We start from the raw sequence: 24,881 nt of genomic DNA on the forward strand, positions 1-24,881 counted from the left end.
ATTTGGATTCAGCCAAAAAGAAGCCCTCCAATGAATCTTGCAGTTCCTACAATTCCTCTGCCAAGAAAAGATACTGTAGAGGACACAATATTAAATAAACCTGATAAAATTCCATCTTGATTATTGTTATTCGTGATTTCTATTCGTGTGGTATGCCTCGCATCAACGTTAACTTTGCTTTGTTGCCCTTCTTGTGTTTTTCGCAATTTCTCACGTTCTTTGAGAAGGGCCTCAGCCTGCTTAAACATCTCATTAGTATAAAAAGAATGACCATTCTTTCTCCCCATCTCTTCAATCATTGCAAGGATGTGCTTGACTTCCGCTTCACGGTCTGACGGATTGCCCCTATACCCAATTGCAGTATACCTTCCATCGATATCATCGATGAGAATTCGTAAATTTGAAGTTTTATTTAATGTGTTCACATAATCTTTCACTGTCATATTGTCATTAACAAGTCGATCTTTCCCAGTGAAAACTATAAGCAAATATTTTTTGACATTCTTCCCAAAGGCATTTAAATAGAAGTCGACAGTGTCCTGTTCTTCAGTTGTGTACCGTCCTATACGAAGCACCAGTATAATTGCATGGAGTCCAGGCGATGTGATTCCATAACATTTAGATATTTCCAATATAACTTCGTGGTTTGTTTTGTTCGTGTCATATAAACCAGGTGTATCAACAACGACCAAGTTTTTGTTGAATCGTTTTGTTCTATTAAACTGTGTTTCGGTTGTCACTGAACTTCCAGAAAGCTTGGCATTGAATGCTCTAAAACCAAGTATCGTGTTGCCAGTCGTGCTTTTTCCAACACCAGTTTTTCCAATAAGTAAAATTCGTATCTCATTATCCTTATTATTATCTAATTAAAGACAATGAAAAGTAAAAATTATTAACTTTTCTGTTTGTATAAATTCATTCATAACGCAATAAAAAAGTACTACCTGAATGTAAAATTTTTTACACGAGGCAACAGCTATTCTTTTTGCTATCAAGGTTCAATGATTCTTTGATAAGAGAGATAACTCTTAATGACAAAACTATTTAATATCTATAAAAAATTGCTAATTTGGTCTTTTTTGTCCATTTTCCCCCACATGCCATGATATATATTGTTGTTTTTATTAAACATATAGAATGTATTTCTTTTAGAAAATCATAAGCGTTAAAGTAACACTTTTATACAGGTAAGAATGAAGTATAAACCTTAAATGAAAATTCGTTATATTTATTAAATATGTAATAATATATATTTATACTAACCTGGCCCCCTGGAACTGCAATGCTCATCCGTAGTTACTAAGGAAATTAAAACAACAAATGAAAAAGATTTAGTACATATAACAGAGTTCATGAAAACTGTAAATATATATTTATTTTCCTGTGTAACACATTAAATATGACGCAGTCAAAAAAAGGTGTAGATAATCTCAATTATTTAATCATATTGAATTAATGAAGCAATTTATAATAATGACTTTTCCATATTACCATCGTCATATTTACATCTTGATGCCAAGACTCCGGATACGAATATCCCAACGACGAGGAAAGAAATCTTTCGTTCACTAGTTATAACAAACATCGCCTTCTAAAATTGTTTTTGTGTCTGTAAAATAAATGAAAACTTTCTAGGAAAACAGAAATATTTTAAGTCCTACATACACCTGCATACCTTTTTTCCTCCCCCTTTTTTCTTTTCTTTCAATTTTTAAAAATTTTATTGTTCATTTCCCCCCCTTTTTTTTTTTCAATTTTTTACTCTGTAACCTCCTTACGAATTAGTTTAAAATACACGTCTTCGTAAAACTTCAAATATATACAATTGTTACATTGGTACCTTGATCTCTAATGGAGAGAACTAATAAAGGCCAGTTTTGCCTGCTGTTCAATCCATGTTCATTGTATATAACGAATTCAACTTAGCGTACATTAAGCTGTGCTACAAATGACATGTTTTATTGAGATGTTCCGTGGAAACTAATACAATGCAAACACTTAATTATAATGTAAAAACATTTACATTTGTGTTTGTTGTTATGTAGTTTTGTAGGTTTAGATATACCTTTCTGTAAAAATCATTTTAAATTTTCAAAAATATGAGCTCAACTTGGCCTTCAGCTATAAATATATTTTGTTTCATCTGTCCTTACATAAATATTTACTTTCCCAAAAGTTAATACTTGTTGAAAAGTATGATATTAAGTAATGCTTTAGAGTTCCAAATTTATATCGTTTTCCAAAAGTGCTAATCGGCACGCCGTAATTTCTTATTTGAAAGAGATTGTAATCTTTAATTATTTACCAGGTCTTGTTTCTCTTTATTGTAATCATGACCGTAAAAGAATAAATTTTGTTGACTTTAATCAAAATTTGATTTTCAAGAATAATAAGAGAAGGTACTTACTTTCTCCCTATGTTCCTGATAGAGTAAAAAAATGAAAACAGCACTGAATTATTCCACATCTGTTTGCTCTATTTTTACTCCTGTATTTACCACTTTAAAAATAGCTTTCCGGATTTTCAGAAAATTGATTAATATTTGTAAATGCTATTTATATGTTTTATACAAAGACTCAGATAATGTCGTACATAATATCTAATGATCTCGGGAAACAATGTGGATTTAATATTATTCTCGTCTAAAATAAGAATAATAGATAAATCCATTATTTCTTATATCAATGACTATTGATCTAAAGATGTGAGAGAGAAAAAAATGCTAGAGTAATTCATTGTCCAGCTTAATGTATGTATGGATGATATATCATCTTGTGATTATCAACATAGGTACTCAGAGTAATGCTAAACTTATAAATTAATTAATTTTTGAAAAGCCAGCACCAGATTTTATACTTACTCCTCTAATCATAAGGTATAAGATTATGTTCGTAAACTATATTTGGATTTCAATCGAATAGTAATTATCGTAAATTTAATTAACAGTCTACTTTCGTTTTCGATAAAGAACCATTAAATAGCAAAAAGTGAATACGGCGACGGACCTAAGTTACTTGCAATTTTTAATGAAACTGAACAAGAAATTGTTTAATTAAGCAATCGTTTAAATATTTGATAGCCCACGTAGCGCAGTGGTTAGAACGTTTGCTTTAGTAAAGAAAAGGAGCTGATTCTAAGGTCGAGGGTTCGAAACAACTGTGTGTCGCGGAGACCATTCTTTCAGGAGACCGTAAAAACCGAGGTCCCGTATCGCAGTAGGTGTTTTTTCTTTTTCCCCTTTTTTGATAAGTAAAAGAAAATGCTTATAAATTTGTTACTAAAATTTGCATATTTTCTTCCTTTAACCTTTATTGAACTGGAAACAGAGCAACCGTGATACAATGTTTAATACAAAAGTATTGAAAATAACGTTGCTTAAATGTAACGAGAAAATGTGTATTAATGGTAAAAAATGAAAAAAAATTTTAAAAAATAAAATTTTAGTTGAATAAGGTATAATTCAAAGACATAATAAATTTTAAATAATATTTTGTTTTTTTGTTTGTTTGTATGTTGTTTAACGTCCCTCTCGAGAATTTTTCACTCATATAGAGACGCCACCACTTGCCGGTGGAGAGCTGCAAATTTTGTCCTATACTCGGCACTTACGGCCATTGAGCAGTGAGGGATCTTTTTCGTGCCAGCACCTACTGCGACACGGGACCTCGGTTTATACGGTCTCATCCGAAGGACCGGTCTCCACGTCCCACAGTGGGATTCGAACCCGCGACGTAAGGATCAACTCCTTACTTCGTTACTCTAGAGCAGACGTTCTAACCACTGCGCCACTAAATAATATTAATGTAATGCTAAAAAAAAAATGAAGATTTGTCCATTGTCTATTTAGTGCAAAAGTATTTGACGACCCATGTGAGTTATTGCCCTTTTACTTCTTTGTTCTTATCGTTAAAGCCTAAAACTCTTAAACGGCAAGTCGTACAATACGGGACCAACTGCAATTTGATTCATGACCTTTCACCTTGAACAATTGGTCAAGGTCAAAGGTAGCTTTTTAGTCACTCTTTTTCATGGAATTTATCTGTAAAGTTAAAGAGATGAATTAAATTTAGAGAAGATGGAAAGACCTTTAATTGTTCTATGAACAATTAGTCTAATAGTATTCTTCAGAATCTTATTTTTATAAACGGTACTTCTCATTATACATAGATCTAAAGTCAGTTTTAAAATTTCATTTTACTTTCAAATATATTCTTTAAAATATAAAGCTATTTTTCTGAGGTATGCATGATGTGGTTATTATTTGATTATTTTGAAAAAAAAAGTATTTGAAAGAAAAAAAAAATTGTTGGTCCTGTGACAAAATCCTGTGAAAACTGTAGCTAAGGGGCTTCTCTGGAAATTTTAATACGTACTTACCAACGTCATATCCCAATGAAGCTTTTAATTTTGAATTGAGTTCCTATAAACTATACACAATCGTTCATTTCCTAACATCAAGGCGTCGGACAGATTAAAGATTAATTTTTACATGGGTTGAAAGCTAGCCAGCTAATGTAGCGCAAACAAATAATATTGTAATTTTGTTAACGGAATTTTAGAAAAAAGCAATAAATGGCACAATAAAGAATCTTATTTCTGATGTAAAATATACAGGACTTTCCCTCCTTTGTTTATGAAACTTTTAATCACATGCAATCCTTATTCGAATCCGTCTGTGTATTTTTTTGTGCATTTCTATACTCCTGGAAGAGTCAATTTGTCTTCGGTGAAAGAGAAATAATGTAATGTAATAGCACTGAATGGCTGAAGGGTAAGATAACTTTGCTCATTGACAACTTTTAATTCATGATCAGTACATGCATAAATCATTTGTCGAGGCCCATGTTTTTCCTCAATAAAAATGTTTTTTGTATTTAAAAGATAAAAATAATAAAAACATTAATTTTACCGTGACGGTGTTTAGCCTATAGATCAGTTTGATTATTTTTCCATCTGAATGTCGTAAAGGTTTATTTTTTAATTTTAACAAATATTTGCATGCATGTTCTCACTAATCTAAATAATTTGTTCAGTTAACTTTTATGTAAATTATCATACGCTATTTAAGATTACAAGTATAATATAAATCTAGAGCAGTCAGAACAAAAATACACAACTTAACACAATTGGGAGTTCGTAAAGATATTTTATTTAATCATTAGTAATGGTATAGTGAAATAATTATCATATTGCAAATTTTAGCTTCTTTTATCTTGTATACATGAAATATATGGAGATAACGAACAGTATTCAAGCTCAAAAGTCCATTAAACATTACAAAGCAGGTGCAGAGCAAACACGGTCCTCAAAACAACAGAGATGGGATCAGGTGCCATGGAAGAGTGAGCATCCCCTGCCGACCGGTGTCGCATAATATTTGGTCCTCCTCGTTTAAAGGTCCGGGGGGACCTAAGACGATAACATATAAGGTCCGGCCTGCCTCTATAATAAAAGGTCCGCCTTCGGTTTAATATGCAGATTTTTCTCCTTTATTGATTCGAAATTAATTTGCTTTATTAATCTTTTTAAATTATTTAAGGTATAGTTGTTATAAAAGTGTCCCTCCCAGCAAAATGGAGTTCCAGGGACGTACAAGTATGTACATTGTATATATACTAGAAGGATCAAGTCTTGCGATATCTCGCTAGTTGCTGTATTTCGTTAGCCAATTTTAATTAATTATATTTCTAATACTATGATATATCTCAGTACAAAACCTCAAATTATCTATCAAAAAATTATTCAAAATTCGATGTTAGCACTGATTAACTGTTAGCTCCTTATCGTAGTACATACCATGCATACCTCACAGATAGTGCACAAAACAAAAAATATAAAGATGCAAAGATCTGTTGATCGAGTTACCTTATGGGAAAATCATGTACGACATGTGTCTTTTATAGTTTAAGTGATATCAATATTATCATTGCAAAATAAAAAAAATACATATATATAATACGCATACCTCCACTGGCACATTGTTCAGTATACATGTAACTATGGTGTTCGTAAGTCCAACAATGATCATTTGAATACAGTCTCTTTCCTAACAACGTTCGACTTCCACTTCCCAAAAAGAATTTTCATATCTTTCGAAAGATATTTCATTATATCATTAATAATAATTATGCATAATTCTTACGATTCATATTGTACCTAACTATAAAATAATTGGAGGGTCACTTTGACAGGGACTTGTGTTACGGTGTACTAGCCTATCCCGTTGTTGTTAAAACAACATGTCTGTGCTTTGGGGGGTAGGCCTATTGACTCACCTGACGAAACTTGAAGTCGCATATCCCCCGTGTTTTTATAACCATCGTTTCTTATCCAGTTAAAGACTAACGATTATTTCATTCTACTTGATATTACCCCGGGGTTAACACTGGTTAAGGAAGATGTGCATTAATTGGCAAAATCAAACCAAAGTCAATCGAGTTGAACATTTTAAGCAATAAAACACCCCCTTCCCAAAAAGAGGAAAAGATTATAAATGGTGTTGTTGTAATTTTGGTGGGTGGGGTAAAGTAAAATTATGCTGATACATGTCAAATAGTTTAAAAAGTACTGATGTTGTAGACTTTCCTCCCGCATTAATATTTTTTCCCGGAAAAACGAGCTTGGGTTTAAAGACCCCTCCCCTTTTGGAAAAATGAGCCTAGCATAGGATTTTATTTCCGGAATTTTTTTTAAAAATATTGTTTATTTCATTCCCTACATTTTGTAGTTTTCATTTCTGACGTTTTAAAATTTTCATCTCTGACATTTATCATCATAAAGTACTTTTCCGGCAATGAAAACAAAATTGAAATTTCCCTTATAAAAAGTTTAAAGAATAAATCAAGAATAATTCATTGATTTCCAAATAATAAGTTCTGCTTATATTTAAAAGAATCTTATGATGATTTTATCCTCGGATCATCGTCGGAAACCCACGGCTGATTACGCTTCGTTCCTCTCTCCATGGAGAGAGGAACGAAGCGTAATCAGCCGTGGGTTTCCGACGATGTCCGAGGACACATGTAAGTGTAAGTTGTGAATTTTTGTTCATCTTTTCAAATCAAGATAATCAGACTGAATTTGAGATCAGAAAGGTTTAGATAGAATTTATGACATACAGAAACTATGTTTGACGGAATAAAGTAACCAAAGTTGAGGAGATTCTGTTTTTCGGTGCTTTCAAACACATATAATTCAGTGGGCATTAAAATTTGGTGATCAAAAATTGCATGTTTTATTATTGAAATTATTGCATTTTATTACTAAACTTTGTATTTTTACTAGACTTAGTGTTGATTGTATTGTAAAATGAAAACAAAAATGTCGGAAATGCAATGCAAAATTTTGGTAATGACATGCAGCGAGCTTGGAAGAAACAACCCAGGCTTTATTATCTACCATAGGAAATACTCAGTACGCTTCAGTACAGAATTTTCTCCTTTTCCACCTTCTTACTAGGGAGAATCTTATCTACCCATACTATTTACAGAGGGGTTTTACAGAGCAACTTGACATGTATTTCCACCTAAAATAAAAAGGAAAGTATCTGTTGAGATCGTGACTGATATAAAAATTCATAAATCACCACCAAGTCGTGTTCTTTTGTTAATATTTTTTATATTTATTTTGATTTTGGTTTAAATTAGATTTTCTACGACTTTAAGCGGCTACTTCTTTTTAGACGGTGGCTATTTATAGCCACAGGCTATTGCTGCTGGTCTGGGCTATGAATAAACAACAGTGTAAAAACACGGGGACCCTAGCGGCGATTTTTGCAGAGACAAAATAATGAAAGTGGGGTCGTTTCGATGTTCGAAAATAAAATGTACATGGTTCTTAAGTTATTTCAATGACATTTTGTTGATGGGCGCAAAGTTTAATTCCTGATATTTGCTGTTTTAATATTTCTCGCCTTCTGAATATTCATTAAACTACGCCGACTTAATGTTAATTCGTACAAAAACTGATTCGTATATAAGGAGTCAATTTGTATGCTAACCACAAAAGTCAATTCGTACATAAAGTTTGCTGAACATGAAACAAATGCAAAAAGTTAGTTCGTATACACATCCTTTTTTACGTTGTGTAAATGTAAAATTTCAATAAAATTTATTGAGTAAAATAAATCTGGGGAAAATATTTATGAATAATGGTTTCACATTACACCTTACCATCTTAGGAAATAAAATAACTATTGTTAAACCAACACACTCTCGGCGGTTTCTTAACGAGGTTGGATCCTGATATTTAAAGTCTTAAACTTTTTTTGTCAAGTATATTTTTAGTTTCTACACACATAGCTTAATTAAAAATCAAAACAAAAAATGGGGGTCAATATGCTTCTTTCGGCGCTACAATACATTTAATTTGACCTTTTTGCACTGATATTTGTGTCTTAATCAAAAATCACATCTTCGACGTTTTCCCTCCAAAGTTTTTATCCAAATAAATCATGGGACAAAATAAACTATTAGTCTATTTAAAAAAAGACGCATTAAAATTGTGACGAAGAAAAAGTTTCAAATTGCTTCGCATAATGAATTATTTGACCTTTCTGCACTCACAAAATATGATTTTTCTGGCATTAAAAATTTAGAAAGCAAGAAAATTATTTTAAAGTCTTAAACTTTTGCTGAATTTAAGCAGATTGATCAAAGTTATCTTATATATTCAGGAAAGAAAAACAAAAGTGGGGGTCTATGATCTAATTTTTTAGATATTACTAAAAAAGTGTTAATTTTATGTTAAAATTGGCTCAATTTTTTCCTGGACTTTCAGAATATATTTACTATATTTGTCACAATATAATGAAAGAATTCATAAGAAAAAATTTATTAAATATTTCAGAGCCAGCATAAAACATTTCACTGCAAAAAACAGCTCTATGTGCAACCAGCATGGAAAAATAGTAATCTAAACTTAACAGTACTGTATATATTTCAAAAGGGAAAAATTGATCATTTTCTTCTAAAAAACCTTCCGCCACAAAATATAGTTCCTGGCTTAATCCTATTTTAAAGGAATTTCATCGCGGTTTTTTCATTGGATATAGTTTAATTTGCATTGTAGAATCCAGATTCAATGTTAGAACATAAAAATGATGCAGAATTTTAGAAATAAAGGTCCTGACCAAAATCTGCTCAAAAGCTCAGGATCGAACGTCCTTAATTCGCTGTTGGATGTATGACAAACGCTTATTACGAGATGCTCCCAATTTGGTATTCCCTAATTACGAGATACTCTATGCATGGAAAGCGTCGATCCCCAAATTTCTCCATTTCCGAAAATTCAGTTAACATGATTCGAGGACTGCGTATATTCCTTGTTGCAGAACTGCATGTTTTATTTGAGACGTTTTGTGGATTTTTTATACAATAATACTTATACAGTTTATTGAAATTTTACGGTGTCTTTTGATTAATGGAATTTCTAGTATCTGTTGACGATACTATATTAGAAAAAGATATATTTTGTTTGGAGGTCCGTGTTTACTCTGCTCCTGTTTTGTATTGTTTAATGGACTTTTGAGCTTGAATACTGTTCGTTATCTCCATATATTTCATTTCGGAATGTAAAAAAAAATCACGTCCTCTTAAAGTTTACATAAAAGAGAGTTGTTGAAGGCAGATACGATGCCATTTTGCAAAGTTAATTTCGGTTCTATCTAAAAACAAAAGTCATTGCCTAATTATCTCGGACACAAAAACTACTGAAAGGATGCTAATTTATCAAAGCTATAATTATAAGACTGTGACGAATAAAAGTTACCCATGTACAAATGTATTTCATTTGTATTTGAAAATTCTATCGTGCCTCGAATAGAATTTACCCTTTAAAAAGTGTAAGAAAAAAGCTACACAAAAGCATGTACATGAAATATTAGGATTTTCTTGCGAATTCAGTTGACTTAATTTAGGTCAGTCTTCTCCTACATGTGGAAATTTGGCAAAAATGGGAATCCAAAGATAAAGTCTATTTCATTATCTTTCAGCATATGATTTATGTCGCACAATCTACAGTACAACGCCAAAAGTGATTCATCATTTCCCTTTTTGCCATATATTTTAAGAAAAGTTAGTTTTTGTTTAAAAAAAAAATATTGTGAGTTCAATTTTACTCCATATTAGCAAAATTTGATAATTAACCACTGAGTATAAGATTTTAAATTATAAAATCACAATTTCTAACTTCAAAACACCACGATTTCATGACACTTTTTGTTGTAAAATTAAACTTTTTCATTTGATACTTGATATCACTGAAATGCATTTTCAAATTATGCGAAGAAGGTACAATGAATTCGGAATTTACTGATAGTCGCTCATATCTGCAACTCACAATAGGTTTATTAATTGTTCCTCAAATATCTCAAACACATTTCTGCTAAAAAAAAAAACAGAAAAAAAACGCACATCTAACTTGGAAGAGCGCCTAAATGGAACCACATATGCATGTATAGAAAGCTATCTTAAAATAAACATGTTCGGTCACCACATGAATATAATAGATCTTTGATTCCCTTAATTTAACATTTAGGGTAAAATGAATTGTTTTAAGGATTAATTAATGAAAAAAAAAAGATTGAAATGATCAAGCTTTCGTTTCTTGCATCTCAGCGCATTTTTTTTTCTTCAAACATTATTTCATAATAAAACTAAATAAATGTAGAAAATTTCATGCAATAAATTGTTTAACAACTTCAATTAATACATGTCCTCATCATACTGACGCAAATATAAAATAACTCATCAAATACATGTATTGTGAAACATTGCAACAAACTTTCATAATTTCCATATCATTTTACAGATTCTCATATCATTTTATTTCATTTAATTCATTCATACCAGTGGCAAGTAATTAGAGCGTTTGCTCTAGAGTCAAGGAGTAAGCAACAACACCGTGCCGCGATTGGGGTTTTTTACATTAAATGTCATAATATACTGTCAAGGTCTGCTTTTAAAGTTTCAAAATCTACTACACTTTTAGATATTTTGCTATTCATATCCAGTATCTTCAAAAAACAATATAAAAATATGTCATCTTGGTCTCTCAGAATTAATTTTTTTGCACAATTATTCATGTTTGTCATTCTTTTGCTATCTGGTGATATTGAAACAAACCCAGGCCCACCTGCTTCAAACTCTCTTGATATCCTGCACCTTAATATTAGAAGCATCAGAAATAAGATTGATTCCCTAATGTATTTAGTTCAAGATTTTGATATACTATGTTTTAGTGAGACTCACTTAGACACACATGTTACAAATGAAAGTTTGTTCATAGAAGGTTTTAAGAATTTTTTTAGAAAAGATCGCAATTCTTATGGTGGAGGTGTAATGATTTATGTTTCAAATTTAATTAAGGCTAGTCGAAGAGAAGATTTAGAACCAATTAATACTGAACTCATTTGGATAGAAATACCACAAGTAAAGGGAAATCTACTTATATGCTGTATTTATCGTCCACCACACACTAATAGTGTCTTTTGGCAAAAACTATCTTGGTCCTTTGAAAAAGCTTGTGATATCTCCAGCAATATTGTAGTACTTGGTGACCTTAACACTGATTTCTTAAAAGTTAACAACTCACATGAGATTCATACAATAATGAACAGCTGTAGATTAACAAATATCATACATGAACCTACAAGAATTACTTGCAATACAGAAACCCTTATAGATCCTATCATTATTAGTGACAATATACATGTACATGATTCTGGAACATTGAACGTTAGTAATACAGTTAGTGATCATAAAGCAACTTATATATATATTCACCAGAATACCAATGTTAATGCGGCATATAAACGTAAAATTTGGAACTATAAGCAAGCAGATTTAAAACTCCTCAATGATTTAATCCTACAATGCGACTGGAATAGCCTTATTGATGCTACAGAAAACATTAATACTGCAACAGCAAACTTCACGGAAAAGTTTAATTCTATTATTCACCAATGCATACCTGAAAAAACTGTAACCATAAGGCCAAATGATAAACCATGGATGGATTCTCTTCTAAAGAAAACTTTGCGTATTCGCAATAGGCTAAGAAAAATAGCACAAAAAACAAAAAGAGAATCCGATATGGAAATTTTTCGGAAGGTAAGGAATAAGTTTAATAACATGAAAAAATATGCTATCAAAAACTATTATGACAATATAGATTCTCATCTCAAGGATGCTAGTCTGAACAATCAAAAACTATACTGGAAGTTACTGAAAGACACTTTTCACATTAAACCAACAAACGAAATTCCACCTATTCAGTTTACAGCCAACAATGGCACTGAAAATTTTGCATTTTCAGACATAGATAAAATTGAACTATTGAACAAATATTTCACATCAATTACAGTCTTAGATGACAGTAATCAGGAGCTCCCAAATATAGTGTCTAGATGTAAGGATAATTTTCCGGATATAAAAATACAAGAACAGGAAATTATTGATATAATTTCTATTATTCCTGTTAATAAAGCAGTAGGTCCTGATTGCATCAGCCATAAAATGTTAAAATCTTGCAAAGACACTATCTCAAAACCTTTGTGTATACTATTCAACAAATCCCTAACACTAAAAACTTTTCCAGACTGCTGGAAACTAGCACATGTTCTTCCACTATTTAAGAAAGATGACCCTTCCATCACTACAAATTATAGACCAGTTTCTTTGCTGAGTTGTATAAGCAAAATTTTTGAAAGAATCATTTTTAAACATGTATACAATTTCTTGTATTCACATAATATATTTTATAAATATCAAGCAGGTTTTTTACCAGGTCATTCCACAGTATATCAACTTTTAGAAACATACCACTCTATAGTAAAAAGTATTGATGAAGGTAAATTCTGTTGTATGGTGTTTTGTGATTTATCCAAGGCATTTGATAGAGTCTGGCATAAAGGCTTAATTTACAAACTAAAAATGTATGGAATCAATGGTGATATGCTAGATTGGTTTGATAGTTATTTAAGCAATAGAACACAACAAGTCATGTATAGAAATCAATTTTCCTCTGTAGGACATGTAAAAGCTGGAGTTCCTCAGGGCTCAGTACTTGGTCCTTTGTTATTTTTACTGTATGTAAATGATGTGGCTGAAAATATGATATCTGTTTGTAGATTATATGCTGATGATAATTCCTTACAACAATGTTCAGATAATATTAATCATATTGAACAAAATCTTAACCATGATCTTAGAATACTAGATGAATGGTCAAAGAAATGGTTATTGAAATTTAACCCACAGAAAACCAAAGCCGTATTTTTTAATTCAAAAAATATGCAGCAGTTTCCTAAATTATATTTTGACAATTGCCAATTGGAATATGTTACAGAACACAAACATCTTGGGATACTTCTGTCGTCCAACTTAGGATGGTCTGATCATATTGATATCATTATAAAGAAAGCATACAAAAAACTGGGGCTTCTTAAAAAACTAAAATTTACTGTGTCAAGAGATATTCTATCCCAGATGTATATATCTTTTATTAGACCACAACTTGAATATGCTGTTGAAGTTTGGTCTGGATGCACAAAAACAGACATTGAGAATCTTGAAAAAGTACAATTATTTGCTGCAAGAATAGTTACTGGGCTTACAATTATTGCTTCAAGAAATTCATTATATTTGGAAACAGGTTGGGAACCATTGGAATACAGAAGAAACAGAGCAAAATTAATAACAATGTATAAAATGCACAATAATTTAGTACCTAATTATTTACAAAATTTAGTACCTGATACAAGAGGCAATATTTCAGGATACACTACCAGGAATTTCTTAAATTATTCTTTGCCAAAATACAGATTAGAACTATATAATAAATCATTTATTCCTGATACAGTTAGAAAGTGGAATTCCCTTAGTCTTAAAACAAGGGAGGCAACTTCTATCAAAATTTTTAAAAACTATCTGCACAACAGTATTGCAAAACCTCAGAAATATTTTTCATATGGAAAAAGGTTTTTGAACATAATTCATACAAGATTAAGACATAATTGTATTTTAAAGTCTGACTTATATCGCTGTAACCTAATAACCAGTCCTAATTGTTCTTGTGGACTACTAGAAGATGCATATCATTTGTTTTTTGCTTGTAAATATTATGTAAAAGCAAGGAATTCCTTAATGAATAAGCTTTTATCATTTAATTATTTATATGTTATAGATGTACATTTAATGTTATGGGGAGATGATTCTCTTACTATTGAACAAAATGTTGAACTTTTCAAAACCATTCAAACTTTCTTAAATGAATGTGGTCGTTTTTCAAAATAAGCTTACTTTTTAAAAAATTTTCTTCTTACCAATTCAAGTTATACTTGTACACTTAAAACTTTTTTTTTTCTTTCTATAACTACGTATATGTAGTAGACCATATGTATATATGTTTTTTATTTTGGCAATTTTAACAAAATGTTGTATTAGGAGAAGACTATCTAAGTTTCTGAACTTGTGTCCGATCCTTTTGACTTTGTCAATAAAATATGTTCAACTCAAGGAGTAAGGAGTCGATCCTTAGGTCGCGGGTTCGAATCCCACTGCGGGATGTGGAGACCGTTCCTTCGGATGAGACCGTTAAACTGAGGTCCCGTGTCGCAGTAAGTGCTGGCCAGAAAAAAAGATCCCTCACTGCACAATGGCCCTGAGTGCTGAGTATAGATATAAAATTTGCAGCCCACCAATGGCAATGGTGGCATCTCATTATGAGTGAAAAATTCCCGAGAGGGACGTTTTAATTAAAACAAACAAACAATCAAACAAAATCATTCATGCCACCGTCTATCAGTACTCACAGTACTTTGATTTATTTATGTGTGTGTGATGGAGGGGGGGGGGGTTATAGTTCTCTTGTTGCACGTCATCAACATTACTAATTAAATAATAATATATATCCTTGGTCCCTTCAGACAGATGTTTATGGTTGCATATAGATATACAATACAGTAGACACATCTCCTGCAAACGTACATAGAGAGGATAATTACATGTAATTGACATTAAAGTTTTTACTTTTTGTCAGCATATCAAATGAAAAATGTACACTACTACATGTAGTATATATGCAATTCTTATGCACAATTAGGCCATTCCAAGAGTTTTCTAAGTTAATTTAGCGTCCATCCTAAAATTAAAAACCTAATTATCTTTTTACCCTGGAAAAACACACGAACCAACAAAGAAAAAAAAAACAATAGGAACTTACAGCATTTCCATAATATTTGCTTTGTAAGTGAGATACATGTATGTGGGAAAAAAAAGAAAAACAGAGGGCGGACCTTTTATTATACTGCGTTTTAAGGTCCGCCCTATCTTTAGTTTGTATGCTACGAAAATAAACCTTAGTACGATATCTGAAAAACAGAGGGCGGACCTTTTATTATACTGTGTTTAAAGGTCCGCCCTGCCATTTTGACTAGTTTTTATGTTACGGAAATAAACCTTGTCCAAAATGTTTTCTTTCTAACAGTAAGACATCTGAATTATAGATGGCGGACCTTTAAATATACTGCGTTTTAAGGTCCGCCCTGCCTCTTTCTCTAGTTTTTATGCTACGAAAATAAACCCTGTTCAAAATTTTCGCCTTGTAATAGTAAGATATCTGAAATATAGAGGGCGGACCTTTGAATATACTGCGTTTTAAGGTCCGCCCTGTTTCTTTCTCTAGTTTGTATGCTACGAAAATAAACCCCGTTCAAATTTTTCGCCTTGCAATAGTAAGATATCTGAAATATAGAGGGCGGACCTTTTATTACATTGCGTTTTAAGGTCCGCCCTGTCTCTTTCTCTAATTTTTATGATACGAAAATAAACCCTGTTCAAAATTTTCGCCTTGTACTAGTAAGATATTTGAAATATAGATGGCGGACCTTTTATTATACTGCGTTTTAAGGTCCGCCCTGTCTCTTTCTCTAGTTTGTATGCTACGAAAATAAACCCCGTTCAAAATTTTCGCCTTGCAATAGTAAGATATCTGAAATATAGAGGGCGGACCTTTTATTATACTGCGTTTCAAGATCCGCCCTGCCGTTTTGACTAGTTTTTATGTTACGGAAATAAAACATTGTCCAAAATGTTTGCTTTCTAACAGTAAGACATCTAAATTATAGAGGGCGGACCTTTTATTATATTGCGTTTTAAGGTCCGCCCTGCTTCTTTCTCTAGCTTTTATGCTACGAAAATAAACCCTGTTCAAAATTTTCGCCTTGTAATAGTAAGATTTCTGAAATATAGAGGGTGGACCTTTTATTATACTGCGTTTTAAGGTCCGCCCTGTCTCTCTCTCTAGTTTGTATGCTACGAAAATAAACTCTGTTCAAAATTTTTCGCCTTCTAACAGTACGATATCTGAAAAACAGAGGGCGGACCTTTTATTATACTGCGTTTTAAGGTCCGCCCTGTCATTTTGACTAGTTTTTATGTTACGGAAATAAACCGTGTCCAAAATGTTTGCTTTCTAATGGTAAAATATCTGAAAAACAGAGGGCGGACCTTTTATTTTACTGCGTTTTAAGGTCTGCCCTGCCTCTTTCTCTAGTTTTTATGCTACGAAAATAAACCTGTTCAAAGTTTTCGCCTTGTAATAGTACGATATCTGAAATACAGAAGGCGGGGCTTTTATTATACTGCGTTTTAAGGTCCGCCCTGCCCCTTTTTCTATTTTTCATGCTACAGAAAAAAAAACCTGTCTATAATTTTCTCTTTGTAATAGATAGATCAAAACGGGGGATTAAGGTTTTACATAGGAATATCTAGGTAAAAGTCTTCAAAAATCTTCTTCTTAAGAATAACAATGTCATGATTAGTCATATTAATATGGAAGCATCATCAGTTAGTGTAGATGTACGTTTGTTCAAATCATGACCCCCGGGGTAGGGTGGGGTCACAATGGGGGATCAAAGTTTTACATAGGATATATATATCGAAAAATCTTCTCCACAAGAACAGCAAAGCCATCTTTAGTCAGATTGATATGGAAACATCCTCAGGTATTGTAGATTCAAATTTGTTTAAACCATGATAACAGGTCATATAAAATTAATTTTCCGCCGGAATATGGCTGAAATATAGCCGACTCGGCATTAAACCCTAATCAATCAATCAATCAAACCATGACCTCCTAGGGGTAGGATGGGCCACAATGCACTATCAGGGTTTAGCATGTGAATGTATATGGAAAAAATTCTAAAACCTTTTTTTCAGGAACAACAAAGCCATGTTTAGTCACATTGATATAGAAGTATCTTGAGGTAGTGTAAATTCAAGTTTGTTTAAATCATGACCCCGAGGGGTAGGGTGGGGCTAGCGCTATATCTATAAAAATCATGACACCTGGGGTAGGGTGGGGTCACAATAGTGATTAATGTTTTACATTGGAAGATATGTTAGAATAAATTTGCTTATGAAAAACAGCAGGGCCTTATTGACTCAGGTGAGCGTTGTGGCCCATGGGCCTCTTATTTTATATCAAGGTCTTGGAAAATCGTAGGACGATTCTTTTATAAAAGGCAGTGACGAATCTGAATGTATAATGGTAGTACAATGTATATTTATCTGGAATATATTCACCACATACAATCAAAAGATATGTTCAGATTTATTATCCATGTATATCACAAAAATGTTATGTTAGAATGATCATTGGTTGTACTGTATCCGTATCTATAAACTTTGATTCATATAGCATGAAAAAGAGGGAGTATTTGTTTCTGTATTCATACAATGATTTGGGAAAATAATCACCTTAAAAATAAGAAAGGGGTTCATCAACACTACGTACATAATGTATGTGGTAAATGCCTTGTGTGACAAGTAAAAAGAAATCTGTGATACACCAGATGGTGTTTATTTTCTACGTACTTAATTGATACGCAAGGAGCAGATGGAAAATTAAAGGTGTTATTGCCACCCCTCCCCCTCTTCCTCACCTGAGATGCAGCGTATTACCGGAAATTTTTCCAGCCACTACCGAAATTATTCATTTAACATGCGCAGATCTAGGGGTGGGGGGGGGGGAGTCGGGGGTAACCCCCCCCCCCATCTGGAATTTGCAGAGTTATTAAAAGTATATACTTAAGTAAATAAAAAATGACTTTGGGCCCCCTTAGAAAACTGTGGACCCTACCATCACCACCACGAAATAGATGTTTTTCACGTTTTGGAAATGGAATTGGATTTTACTTTTTTTTTTCTTCCTTGTCAAGAAATTTTTGGGTTAGAAATTTTTTTGACTTTTTTTGGACTGGGATGCCCCCGCCCGCCCCCCCCCCCCCCCTGGAAAAATTCTTGATCCGCGCCTGTATAATCATTATTCAAAATTGTTATGTAATATCCGAAACAACATATGTGCAATGTATAGCATTTATGAAAATCGAACTTCAAAAATTCTGTCATGACTACATGAGACCGATTGTATTATTTCCTCCATGGTTACCACGGAGAATGACTGAGGACTTCGAAAAGGATAACTTAAGGAGATTGGCAAAGTTCCTAGCTTTCGTAAAGAATTTTTCAAAAACTCATGAGCAGGTGTAGTGGTACTAAACAATACACTTTATTGGTTTTCACCGCATAGAAAATTCTACACGGGAGATCACTCTCAATCAAGCTCCAGACAACTCAGTATTACTCCATATCATTATTCGTAGGGAAAGAAGTCCCGGAGAGTATGGAGTATGACTCTCAGTCATACTCCATACAGTGTCATTTATTCTCCGGGACTACTTGGTATGGAGTTGTAGCGTAACGTAATACTGAGCTGTCTGCAGCTTGGACTCTCATGATGGAAAACCCCATGAATTACCTTTTTTCTCCGGATAACCGTGAGTTGCCACTTTCCATAAATGAATAAAATAAATAATCATAAATAATCAGCGTGTTATAAAAGAAATATATTTTTGATTTAAAAACTGAAACGCTTCTAGTCGACATCACGAAAATGTACATATCATGTAGCTTGAAATGGGAAATATGACGCACGCTTGACAACGTCCCCAGAAACAATCAGTCAGTATATTTCTGGGTGCATTTGGGAGGGGGGGGGGGGGGTTATAGCACAAATTAATGTAGAAAATAGAAATTCCTTGCTACACAAAAAACAAAGGAAGAGGATCAACTGATGTTCCCTCCCCCTTCCCCCGTTCATACAGACGTGAGATACATAAATGACTTGTTTATAGAACTGGACATTCAACTTTGCCCAAAATGCTTCATGTCGGTAATAAAAGAAAATATTTTACGATAATGATTTCAAATTTTAATCGGTCATGCAATACAGCCTGCTAGATTATCCCACAGTCTGTCTATTATAGTCACAGTAAAATGTGTAATTTCTTTTTCTTTCTTTTTCTTTTGGCAAAAAAAAAAAAAAAAAAAAAAAAAAAAAAAATACAAAAATGAAATATTATTTCAAATGTAGTTCATTATGACGAGGAAGAGTGATATTTTTATAAGAAAGAATTAAATCCAAACCATGATTATACTTTAAATCTGATGTATATGTTTTCAATATTGAATTACCTGTTTTAAGCTTTAACATTACATGTATTTTGTTTCTGCAGTAAATACAGATCGAATACATTAGGCTATATATTCTTTCTGCAGTAAATACAGATCGAATACATAAGGCTATATATTACCCTATCCACAAATAAAGGGCAAAATATTATTATAAACTGAAAACAAGTTAAGTGTTAAAACTAAAGGGAAGCATATACATACTTTTATTTTTTATCGGTCTTAGTATTAAACTCTACACTTGGAATAAGAAATTTCTTTAAATATTGTAATAAAAATAGACTATATATAATTATATAATTATATCACAATTTTGATGTGTACGCATGAATATCATAATAGTATTATAATTTGTTCTTCGCATAATTTATTAAAATAGAGAATTCATATCTATTGATTTAAAGCAAACACTTGACCATTACATTATCATTGCTATCTGCCGCGGGCTCTACCTGCGGGTACCTGTCAGGTATACGAATACTTCACACCCCCATTGTTTTATTGCCTATACACACCGGCAGATTTCACACCTTTAATCGTCCTAATTTACACAAAGCAAATGCTGGGGAAAAACAAACACAAGCCCAATAAATGCGACATTTTTTTTTTAAATCATTGCCCTAAACGGTATTGCTAAAAGCACACTAAACATTGAGTAGCAATCCCTGCCCTAAGAGATATATTGTACAAAAAAATAAACACAACAGCTAGGGTAAATCCTTAATCTTTCTTCATATGATGTAAACAAACTCTCTTTAATTTTATGTATTTAAGTCAAGATTAAAACATTTTGCACCACCCGGACCTTTAAACTTAGGCGGACCTTTTCTTATACGGGCCGGACCTTTTCTTATAAAAGGCGGACCTTATATGTTATCGTCTTAGGTCCCCTCGGACCTTTAAACGAGGCGGACCAAATATTATGCGACACCGGTCACACCCGCCGTTTGCTCCTTGTCATGGTCAGGAAATAACGGAAAAATCCGCCGACAATATAAATAATGGCCTAACAATTAGTATGAAAAACGTCAGTCAGCATTTGATTCAATGATAAATTGTATTTGCTGACAAGGTCATTGTATCGACCGTAGAGCTTACGAAATGATAAATTTAAACGAGACTGCTCATATTCTTGTTTCATCAACTTGTTTGTCAATAATTTGCCTCGTTTTAGAAATTGTAATACGTAGAGCATCCCTAACAAAAAAATACTATAGTAAACTATAGTTAACTATAGTAAATCAAAGTTCCAGAGTTTTCACTATAGTAAATCAAAGTTCCAAAGTTTTTACTATTAATAGTAAATCAAAGTTCCAAGGTTTTTACTATAGTTAATTAAAGTTTCAAAGTTTTACCTATACTTAATCAAAGTTTCAACGTTTTTTCATTTGTTTAACAACCTATGTATTTTTATTAATTCTTTTTTATTATTTAGCCGTTTTAGGGGAGGGGGGTGATTATGGAGTTGGTTGGGACTGGTTTTTGCTGTACATTTTTGTTTAAATATACAAAGTAGTTAATTTGAATGCAATATTTACATTAATAAATTTTAAAAAAATACATGTTGACTGAAGTTGATGAAGGAGATATTTTAATTATAAATGACACACTTTTTTTCATAATATATTATATTTCTCCATAGATAAGACTTACGTTACATCTGCATAACATTCAAATTAAATACATTGAAATAAATATTGTTTATTTATCGGCGCAAGCAGCAACCTTAACATTAAAATTCATATTTTGTACATTATTCTTCTAGGGGAGGGGTCGGGTTTTTTTAAAATGTCCTCTAACGCTTTTATGAATCTTAAACTCGAAATATCATAAAATGTAAAGAATGGGAATCAAAAACATAATTACACGGGATTTATCGTACTTAAACAAAGTTTCAAAGTTTTTACTATAGTAAATCAAAGTTCCAAAGTTTTTACTATAGTAAATCGAAGTTCCAAAGTTTTTACTATAGTAAATCAAAGTTCCAAAGTTTTCACTATAGTAAATCAAAGTTCCAAAGTTTTTACTATAGTGAATCAAAGTTCCAAAGTGTTTACTTTGGTACTTTGGTTAACTATAGTTAACTATAGTTTACTATAGTATTTTTTATGGATGCTCTTGCGTATCGAATCAACTGAGAGATATAAACCCCGTATGCAGGTGATGAAGGTATATTGCTGCATAAGTAAGGAAAGTTGACAATTGAAAAGTTTAAGTCATCACGTTTTAAATTATCATAAAGCTTTGTTGTTAGATTACCATTAACGTCTTTTTCAAGTAAAATATCCAAATATGAAACAAATATGTCAGACTCTGTAGTATCTTTTATCTCAAGCTCACCGGGATATCTCGTATTGACATAAGAATGGAAATAAGCATTGTTAATTGACAATAGGTCGTCGATATATCTAAATGTCGAGTTGAAGGCCACAGCACGTGTTTTCTTCTTTTCACGTATAAGATTTTGGACAAACTCTGCTTCATATGAATACAAGAAAAGGTCTGCTAACTACAAGGCGCAATTGGTACCCATGAGAATTCCAATAGATCGTTGGAAGACCTGGTCTCCAAAAGCCACATAGATATTGTCAATCAGAAACTCAAGCATCTTTTAAATGTCAACTTCAGAGTACTTGTGTGTACAATCAGAATGTTTTTTTTAACAAAATAATTTTGCAAATGACCAATGACAAGGTAAGTAATTTTACGAGTTCCATTTTTATTGAAAAAGCAGCTGTCAATGATATTAGAAAGCCTGGATTCTAATTTATCGTGGGGAATGGTTGTGTATAAAGTTGAAAAGTCATAAGTTTCTAAACTGTTAATTTTGGTAAAATCTTGTGATTTCAAATTTTCCAAAAGTTCCTTGGAATTTTTAAGTATCCACATCTGATATACACCACTTCTCGAATATTTGTTGCACAGTACTCTTAAAACATGTTTAATTGTATTTTTTATGCAAGTTCTTTACAGCCAAATAATCACTCAGAGCAGAGTGCGACTCAGGGATCATTTTATCCGGTGCATGTCTGTCTGTCCGTCTTTCACACCCTATATCTTGAAAATTGTAAAAGGTAAGGATTTGATAATTTGCACATAAATTGCTTGGCACTTTGGCTTCTGTAAAATACCGTGGTTACCGATCTCGTGACCACTGAACTTGATATTTGACCTACTTTACAAAATAGTTCGTTGTGCCGATACAAAGGATATTTTTGATATTTAAGTGGTAAGTCTTTGCTATTTAGTATCTGCACTGTTTCCCATAAAACATGGAAATTATCAGCATTACACTCCACTTGTTCTTTGTTCTAGGTACTTTGTAAAAATACCCCGTACGTTGATTTAACTTGTGTCTTTTGAATTTTTTTAGGCAGGGTTTTGATAACTAGTATTTATACATGTATCACATGTTATGAGCTCATGACACTGTAATTTGTAAACGGTATGCTATACAGTTATTACTGAATACGCTGACAATACATCGAGCTCGGTATACAAAAAGAATCGTTGTAGACTGACAATTGTTTTAAGACAGACTGTAATCTCTTTTGAAGGATAGTTGGATAATAAATTAGCATAGAGGGTTTGAGAATCATATGTCTATTTGAATGTCAAATTTTAAATGATGATCCGTTTTTTTTTTGTTTTTTTTTTTGCAGGCAAATGCCTGAACTATAACGCTTATAGCAAATAAAAAGCTGACCACCCATATATTTATTTTAATCTTTAATGATCTTCCATCGTTAAGTCGAATACTGAATGACGTTTCTCATACAAATTGTTAGGCCATTTTTTTTTCTATGTCAATGAAGTTTTCAGTTTGCCGATCATGACAAGGGGCACACGGCGGGTTGTGACCTACCAACATTGGATGCTATAACTCCTTCCATGGCAGCTGACCCCACCTCTAATATTTTGGGCGGTCTGTGTTAGCTCTGCTCCTAATTTGTATTGTTCTGTTGGACTTTGAGCTTGATCACTGTTCGTTATCTTTATATTTCATTTAATAACATTCAATAAAAATCATACACAGTGTGTTTCTGGAAAACACCTAAAGGTTTCTTGGTGCGACTCATTCTCGTTGATTAGGTTATTGAATTATATATCAAAACGTTTTTGAAAGATGCTTTTCATACAATGCATCTTTAACAAGAAAAATACTACGACTTTAAATCCATAATTTCTTATCTTTATTTCTCACCTGCTACACTTTTGAAAAAGAAAACATGCATATACATAGCTCAAAAATAAAATGGCAATTTCAATTCAACCAAACTGCTTGAAAAAAAATTTCTGCTCTCTAAACATCTCAATAGAATAATAAAAATGACCAAAGGGCCCAGTCTTCTATTCCACCATATTTCAAGTTGAAGTCAGTAAAACATCCATATATGAACCATATGATTTCGATTTTACTGCAATTACACATCTAATTAGAAGAAACAATTGAAATACCTTAGAAGAAACCTAAGTATTTGCCTAAGATAAATGCACATACAGATGCAAAAACCCAGAGAAAGCTTCCTTCGCTCTGATTGTTGTTCACAATACGTATTCTTTCTTCCTTTCTAGCGTCCAAGCGCATTTTATTCATTTCAGATTCTGTATACCCTTTGCCGGTTTCCATGTTTTTTTTAACATACTCTTCTTGCTTCTGTCTATGTATAGCCTCGGCTTTTTCGTACATCTCATTCGTGTAACCTTTATTATTGTTCTTTTTGTTCATGTCTTCAATAATCTTGATAATTTGTTTGACCTCGTTCTCGCGTTTGATTGTGTTTCCCCCCATCCCTATGGCTGTGTATCTGCCGTTTATCTCGTCTAGAAGGATTTTCAGACTAGATTTGCTATCGTATGTTTCGACGTAACTTTCTATCGATGTGCCTTCATCATCTAAGTTATCTTTACCGGTAAACACTACCATGAGGTAATTCTTGACATCTTTTCCAAATACCTCTAAGAAGAAATCGACGGTAGTTTTCTCCTCATCCGTAAATCTTCCAATTTGAACAATTAACAGAATAGCATGTATACCTGGTGAAGTGATTCCAAAACACTTCATAATTTCAAGTTTTACGTCTTCATTTGTTTTATTGGTATCAAAAAGACCCGGAGTATCAACAACGAGAAGATTTTTCTGAAAGCGTTCAGAAGAATTAAATTGGACTTGGTTTGTAACTGATGTGGCAGAGGTCTTTGTGTCAAATGCTCTGAATCCGAGAATGGTGTTTCCAGTTGTACTCTTGCCCACTCCGGTTTTTCCAATAAGCAGCATTCGAATTTCATTATCTGGTATACCTGCAGTCAAGGAACTAAGGTTTTGTATTAATTTAATACCAATCATTG

General features: G+C 32.5%; 1 protein-coding gene across 1 annotated transcript; it reads right to left on the minus strand.

The window, feature by feature from the left end:
• Window positions 1-24,879, minus strand: LOC133185735 (GTPase IMAP family member 8-like). The gene is made up of 2 exons (XM_061321035.1): window positions 24,087-24,879; window positions 1-862 (listed from the first exon to the last, which is right to left on the minus strand). The coding sequence occupies exons 1-2, from the start codon at window positions 24,877-24,879 to the stop codon at window positions 9-11; spliced, it is 1,647 nt and encodes a 548-aa protein (XP_061177019.1). The 3' UTR covers window positions 1-8.
• Between the last annotated feature and the right edge of the window lie 2 nt (window positions 24,880-24,881).

This window comes from Saccostrea echinata, unplaced genomic scaffold (assembly GCF_033153115.1).
Source record: "Saccostrea echinata isolate AGI-Se365-2 ecotype Australia unplaced genomic scaffold, CSIRO_AGI_Sech_v1 ptg000012l, whole genome shotgun sequence".
In the NCBI taxonomy this organism is placed as follows: Eukaryota; Metazoa; Mollusca; class Bivalvia; order Ostreida; family Ostreidae; genus Saccostrea; species Saccostrea echinata.